Source organism: Mastomys coucha, unplaced genomic scaffold (assembly GCF_008632895.1).
Source record: "Mastomys coucha isolate ucsf_1 unplaced genomic scaffold, UCSF_Mcou_1 pScaffold21, whole genome shotgun sequence".
NCBI lineage: Eukaryota > Metazoa > Chordata > Mammalia > Rodentia > Muridae > Mastomys > Mastomys coucha.
Window position 1 is genome coordinate 107,084,474 of NW_022196904.1, and position 7,570 is coordinate 107,092,043.

The window sequence follows — 7,570 nt, forward strand, 5'->3', positions numbered from 1 at the left end:
GCTGGGATTAAAGGCGTGTGCCACCACCACCCGGTATTGTTTTGTTTTGTTTAAGAAGAGTTCTGGAATTCTTACTTAAAACATCACCTTTAAAAAATATAGAAACACGCTGGGCGGTGGTAGCGTACGCCTTTAATCCCAGCGCTTGGGAGGCAGAGGCAGGCGGATTTCTGAGTTTGAGGCCAGCCTGGTCTACAGAGTGAGTTCCAGGACAGCCAGGGCTACTTAGAGAAACCCTGTCTCAAAAAAAAAAACAAAATATATATATATATATATATATATATAACCTGAATAAACAACAAGAAAGTAAGTTTTTGATCAAAGTGAACTACAGATATAAGTACTGAAAACTCCTGATACACATTTGAAGTCAGGTATGAAACTCCAGCAGACATCTGATGGCTAGCAACAGTCTTCATTTAACCATAGCACACTAATCATGCAGAGCCACCTACCATTTATTAGAGCCGAAAATCCTTGGTGCTAGAATGGGAACAAGGTAGTCAGCCAGGCACAAAAACATAACAAAGCAGGAAACACCGGACAGCACAGATGGATCAAGATAATAGATAATCCTATTAAAAACAAAGAAAATTAGCCAAGGTTAGAGGACACAGCGGTCATTATTCCTAGTCCCTCGCCCTTACTTCTCAGAGATGGTGCTGGTTTCTTTCTAGTTTCCTCACAAGTGGTTTTCTAGAGGTACCATGGCATGATGCTGTCACAGTTATGGTGGTTAATGTAAACAGCAGTAGTTAAAACCTCTGCAGTCCTCAATATTTATTAGAAAATATAATAAAGCAAGAGTGTTGAAACACCAGAGTTTGAGTATCTGGGATTTACTCAACTGTATTAAGTTACAACTTTACATAAGGACTACAAATCTAGAAAGTGGGCAAGCTGCTTGTAATAAAGGCATTCCTTTTGGATTATGTATTACAAAAGCTTCTCTAAGCACAGGCTATGAACCCTCTGAGCATTTAGCAATAGAATCTCACTTACAGGAACAGCAGGGAAACCACACCCACGATGGCAGGTGGAAACCAGGCTCTTTCCCATCGAAGGACTTTGTCAGCCATCAGCATCACCTCTCCCCAACCTTGCAGCTGCTCTTCAAGACTTACAGTCTCCACAGCCTACACGTGATCGACAGTTAAGACTGTTACTTTGCCAATCGACAGTTAAGACTGTTACTTTGCCAATCTCAACACTTTGGTGGCTCAGAGAGTAAAATCTTTTTCAGGCATCAAATACACATAAAATGCCTTTTTCAAAACTGTTATCTTAAAACAAGGTGAGTCATGAAAACCTGCAATTTTGGCACCACACATGAAAATCCATGGGTAGGAGAAAGCCTAGGCTTTAATGGTCATTTTAGCACTGGGCCATATGTCCATGATGTATCATAATATTCCCAATGTATTTCAATATTCATGAAAGTGAGCTTAATGTGGTTAACTAATATCTCCAAATGCACCCACAAAGCCAAGATGCAGTGCTTAGAATATTACTAAATTGAATATTCTATGTTTTTTCATTTCAGGTGGTTGGCATTGATCTGTTGATTGGCCATTTTATTGATTTAAATCTGACTAAATCCATCCCTTAACACTAAGTACATAAATCTCTAAAATAGCTCTGTATAATGGAATTACTCTGATGGCAGTCACTGTGGAATTAAAGAAAACTACTCCCACCAAATTATGAGCTCAGCAGTTAAAAACTCTCCATAATGGCTCCTCATCATTAATGATGGAACTTCAATTAAATTTCAACCTTTTTCTGCATATGGGACAACTAGTCAAAAACACACCTTTACCATGAGCTACTGTGGCCTATCAGGGACTTTGGTAAAGGAAAGAAAATAGAACCCAGCTTTTGCTCAGTCTGTGCAGAACCTTGGATTCCATATCCAGGAACTACATACACACAAAGCCCAAACACCAACTTCTGACATAGGAATAATCAAATATAGAACGGTCCGGACTAATTTTAATAAAGATGAAATATGTGACTAAGTACTTCTGACATCATCCCATACTTAGAAACTCTAAACATTTTACATGTTATACTTCAATTAATACTAAAAAACTGGAAAAGGTATTCTTACAATTGCTATTTTAAGATAAGGAGACTTGAGACACAAAGAGGTTAATATATTCAAATCCAGAAAACCAAGACTAATGGCCTTGCTCACCTTAAAAGGAATACTGTTTTGATGGAAATAGTTAAGTGAGTGATCAAGCCCTCTCCCATGATAGTTTCCTTGTACAGCAATTAATCCTCTTACTTGGTTATTTGCTGGTGTGTATTGTGTAGGGCGAGTTTAAGGGTACAAAGCAAGAATCTCTATTGGAGTGTTGCTTGTGTAGTGTGTGTCTAGGGGGAGGGGAATTTAAGAATACAGGGCATGCACTTCTAAACACGAATACAAATTGAAAATCTTGCACAAATCACAACTGTCCAGAAGAATCTTGTTGGCACTTAGAAGTGAAAAAGCAGACGTTAAAAGCTGATTGCTCTTTTCATTTCTGATATGGCCTGCCTTTTCTGGGCAATGACAATACAGAAAAAATAAAAAGATCTTTCGTTTTTGCCTAGGTGATGCGCAAATGTAATCGGAGAACTTGAGAGGTGGAGACAGGAGGATGACAAATACAAGGCTAACCTCGATAAGTCAGGCTATATGAAAACCTAGCCTTAAAAAACAAAAACATGTGCCGGGCAGTGGTGGCGCACGCCTTTAATCCCAGCACTTGGGAGGCAGAGGCAGGTGGATTTCTGAGTTCAAGGCCAGCCTGGTCTACAGAGTGAGTTCCAGGACAGCCAGGGCTATACAGAGAAACCCTGTCTCGAAAAAAACAAAAAACAAAAACAAAAAAAAAAAAACAAAAAAAACAAAAACATGTAATGAAGCAAACGGGCCCTTCTCTAATACCATCTCGTGCAGCTCCTTCAAATCCGTGCTAACCATTTTAAAGTTGCATCCAATCCTTTGAGTCTCTCGCCAGTTCCCAGACAAGTGCCAGGACCTCCCACTGTCCTTTCCACAGAACCCTTTTTCAGCTTCCTGAGGTAAACTCCAACCAGCCAGCTCCAACAAATTCTGTGTCAGCGATCCCTGTAACAGTCCTTTGACCCTCCATTCTTGCGCCAAGTTTTGGGGGAAAGAATCATGATTAAAAATAATCTACAGAACATGAGATTAAGATTAGAGGGCAAAACAGGTAGGTCTCCGGCTTGAGCCAGAGCGTAGACAAGGCCCCTGGCGGCGGAGTGCCCCAACCTGTTACCCAGGTTCCTTCTTGCCACAGACCCCTTCTCACACTTCCTCACGCAAGGTACAAGCCTTAAAGCACGATCCCCGCGAACGTTGGAGATCCGCAGCAGGGACCTCCACGGTGGAGATGGGCAGGAAGTCCCAGTATCAGGCCTGGCTGCCTCTGTAGTCCACCGAGGCCAGGAGGTCCATCCGGAAGCTCCGGGGACAGATTGACCACCGCGACTCACCAGCAGGTTCCTGCTGCGGTTATCCCCTTCCGCCATCGTTCCAGACGCACGGTTACCAACGAGCGCACACACACTACCCCCCAACACCAGCACAGCAACCCGAGCGCCGGAGAAAGCCCCGCAGGCTGCTTATATAGGCTAGCTGCCTTTCCCGACAGCCCTCGCGAAACTCGCTCCTCATTGGGTAGACCGCACTCCGGCTTCTGGGAAGCCAAGCCAACCGGCAGCTAGCGCATGACTTGAAATCCAGGTCAAAGGAGAGCGAAGCTGCGCGGAGCCGAAAGACCCTAACCAATCAGAGTGCAGGGGTGTGGCCCCGCAGGAGGCGGAGCGGAAGGAAGCGGTTCAACCGCCGTCGCTAGTCTCTCACCCAGATCTTCCTAAATGCTGGGGCCTCTCTAGTCCCTTGCTGTCTTCCGCTGGATCTCAAAGCCGCTGAGGCGCCTGTCGCCTCAGCTGAATGGAGGATGCGCAGTGGCATCCTATGCGAAGGCTAGAAGGGCAAAGGACGCTTTAGGTTCCTGTGGCACCTGCTGACTGTGAGCGCTATCTGTGCTGCTGCCTTCTCGCAGGCAGGGTAACAGGACTTTTGAGAACTTGGAAGATGCAAGAACTCTTAAATGGCTTCATTTGCAGTCTTTGAGGGAATCATTTGCGGGGTGCTTCACTTATGAGTACTTCAGGTAGCTAGGGGAACGCTTCATTTGGAGGGATGGATGGGTAGAGGAGCAATTCAGATGATGGAGCTTTTCAGACTGATAGATTAATGGATGTATGGGGAAGCCATGCTTAAATACGGACTTCAACTATTTTAGATTTAAATTTTTAAAAATACATTTCGTTCCTTAAGTAATTACCAGGTTCTTTAAAGTCCTTGGAGGTTTAAAAGACACATGAGAGATAACATTGTGCCCCTAAATAAGCCTGGTCCCTGCCTGGTCCCTTCCTGGCCTATGGTGGTTCATGCAATTTGTCATAGTTCTTGTGGAAAGTACTAGAAGGTACAGACAACAGTTTTGACCAGGAAGGACGCTCATTGTGTATATGTATGTGTTGGGGGAGGAGAGAATATTATGACCTCGGTTGATACTCGGTTGACCTCCTTCACCTCAGTATTGAGAACAAAAGGACCCAAACAGCTGCTACCAAGCTAAGCACTGAGGTGCCCATCTTGCCCAGGAGCAGTCACTTTGCTAAGAGAGGGCAGAGTAATAAGCTTTTAAAATCTCTCACTTCTATCTTGGCAACTTGGCTACTGCTTCAGAAAGCTTAGTTTAGTCGGTGTTCCCAGAGTAAAATTTAAATTTAGGCCAGTCCCTGGTCCAAATCCAGCTCTCACTAACCTTGAGGGTTAGTAAGGCTATTTGAAGAGGAAGCCAAACCATACAAATGAGGGTTTTATCCAGAGTGCAGTGATCAACAAGCTTTGAAGTCCTTGGTTGCTCTTATCTGCCCTATAACCATGCACTATTCCTTCTCTCAAAGACCAGTTTAAAATAAAAAGGATGGATAATTCACCAGAGGCACATTTTTTTTTTTGGTTGTTTTTTTAAGCTGTCTTATTTTTGCGTGGATTAAGACGCCAAGTACTTCTGATGCCTGAGACTCTTGGAGAATAAAATTCACCTATTACCAAAGCAGAAGCCATTTCTGACCACTACCATCACCTACAGGGACAAAAAAGTCTGAGCTCAAGGGTTACAAACCCCTCTTTGAGATTACACCTCCTCTTTTTCTACCACTAAAAGGAGTAACCTGTTGAAATGTGTCGGACTTTGGCACAGCAAATCAGTTCTTCCCAGATACTCCCTCTTTCTTCAGAGCTTTCACTCACAAGGCTCTGCAGTTTTGTTTTGTTTTAAATATCGCTAAAATTTAGCTTCATACATTCTTTTGTTATTCGAGACAGGGTTTCTCTGTGTAGTCTTGGCTGTCCTGGAACTTGCTTTATAGACTAGGTTGGCCTAGAAATCAGAGATCCACATATCCTTGCCTCCCCTGGGATTAAAGGTGTAGATTCTTAGCTATGAACTTTCCGACTGAAATATATTAACTCGGCTGTTCAAAAGGGAGTAAAACACTTTTTGAGAACATTTTAATTTGGAGAGATAATAGGGAAAAAAAGCCACAAAACTGTATTCCAAAACAAGCTTTATGAGATCTACTTCAATAAATTCAGCTTAGATACTGTTATCTTTTAAAGACTTGAACCTTTATTTTTTGAAAAACAAGTATTTCATACAATCTTTACCATGTTAGTGTAAAGTAAGCAGGTGTTTTTGTTTTTCAAAAGATGCATTATGGACATTTTCAGGAAGCTGGTGTTATTTATTCAACTTTTAATCTTAAATACAAGCACAAAATTATATCCATCAGGAGGCATTACAACTTAAAAAAAGCCACTATTTGTACAATGTTACTAAGACAAGGAAGATTCAGGTCAACTCAACTTACTCTTAAATAAGGGTTTAAAAAAAAAAAAACACAAAATGTGATGTCATTGCCACCTGACATTCCAGGTGGAAACTTAAAGGGACTTGTAAATTGGAAAAATAACACAGAAATCTGAAATAGGAGCTGAACCACACTGTCAGAAAAAGGGAAAACCACCACAGCTAATCAGCCTGTTTTGGAAAAATAAAAATTGTTTCAGAACTATATCCAATTCTTTACCATCTTCAAATATCCAGCTGATTTGAGTTTTTAACATTAGCACTAGAACTTCCCAGTGAGCCCCAATTCACAAGTTTTCTCTACATGGTTGCCTTTTCAAACCCAAGCTGTTTGCTTTTTATAATAGACAGTGATGTTATCTAAGTCCAAAAGCAGGCAAAGTACCGTGGCTGCCTCCTCCTGAATCTTTCTTTGCAAAGCATTATGATGCTCACGAGTACTTGTTAGGAGGAATCTATACTATCCAGGTAACTGAAGATGGCGTCTTCAGTGACTAGTGCATTAATCTTTGCCTCCTTGATTTGGGGAGAGGGTTCTAAATTACTAGCATTTTATAAATTCAACAATATAAAACAATGTTGGTCTTTGTCTGCATCTGAACACAGGAAACAAAGATGCTTGAGAGCACTAGTTCTAAGGGCTAGGATGTACGTAGCTCAGGGTTACAGAGCTTGCCTAGCATGTGCAAGGTTCCATCCCTGCACTGCAGGAAATCCAGCTAATATTAGCAGCACAGCACTGACATCTGCTGTGTATGAATAGGAGTAGCAGGCTAGTTGTAGGTGTATTCATTACTAAGAAAAGATTGGGAGAAAAGAAGAACCAGCTCCTTTGATTTTAGTACTGCACAAGTATGCCCCCGAGTAACTACAAAAAGGTGGAGGGAAATAGGCCAGGAAGACTCTGATTTAAAGTACTGCCTGTAATACCCCAGATTAAAAAGGACCTAAGACTGCACATCAACTCTAATATTTGGCTGCATTGCCCTGCTTGGCATTTATTAAATGGCTCTTTCCTTAAATTTCATACATCAGAACAACCACAATTAAAACAAAAAACAATGCAACACCAAACACTGGATGATATTAAGAAATCTACTAATGAAGCTTAGATATAACAGAGGCAAGTGTTAAGGGCAAAGTGAAGGGAGTCTTTCCTTTGTATTACAAATTCTTACCCTGAACCTAGGATTTGAGCTCTGAATCAGTGATCTAAGAAAGTAGATCAAGACCTATCAGTTTCACATAAAAACCTCACACCTCAAAAGAACTCAGCACCAGTGTCAAATCATCTAGCAAGCTGCGTGATCAGCTCATGACCATAAGCAGAAACAAGACACTTTGGTAAAGAAACAGCTTCGTAGGTACTGGGCTTCAGACTGGTAGAGAGATCAACTGACTCTAGCTAATTAAAAGACAATTAATCGTAATACAATTCTCAAGGGTACTCTGAAACAGAAGAGGTTGTTCTGTACCCTCTGAATCTTAAGAGTGGAGAGAAGGAAGACAGAATTAGGGAGGAGAGGAGTAGGGAGTAAAGAGAGGAGGAAGTTGGGGGAAAAGAGAAAATATCCCTGGTTTTCCACAGGTATTTTGTCATCCAAAAA

The 7,570-nt window shown here is 41.8% G+C and overlaps 1 protein-coding gene and 1 long non-coding RNA gene across 2 annotated transcripts in view; one reads left to right on the forward strand and one right to left on the reverse strand.

Annotated features, from left to right (window-relative positions):
* The window catches only part of Arl6ip1 (ADP ribosylation factor like GTPase 6 interacting protein 1), an 8,717-nt gene extending 5,056 nt beyond the window's left edge, over positions 1-3,661 (reverse strand). Inside the window, exons 1-3 of the mRNA XM_031388032.1 lie at positions 3,511-3,661; positions 1,003-1,136; positions 456-575 (exon numbers count right to left, since the gene is read on the reverse strand). Of these exons, the coding sequence (XP_031243892.1) occupies positions 456-575; positions 1,003-1,136; positions 3,511-3,546 (290 nt within the window). The 5' untranslated portion in view covers positions 3,547-3,661. The remainder of the gene's footprint in view (positions 1-455; positions 576-1,002; positions 1,137-3,510) is intronic.
* A 166-nt stretch (positions 3,662-3,827) lies between these two features.
* LOC116102850 overlaps positions 3,828-7,570 on the forward strand; it is a 10,113-nt gene continuing 6,370 nt past the window's right edge. Inside the window, exon 1 of the long non-coding RNA XR_004123308.1 lies at positions 3,828-4,193. This is a non-coding gene — a long non-coding RNA (uncharacterized LOC116102850). The remainder of the gene's footprint in view (positions 4,194-7,570) is intronic.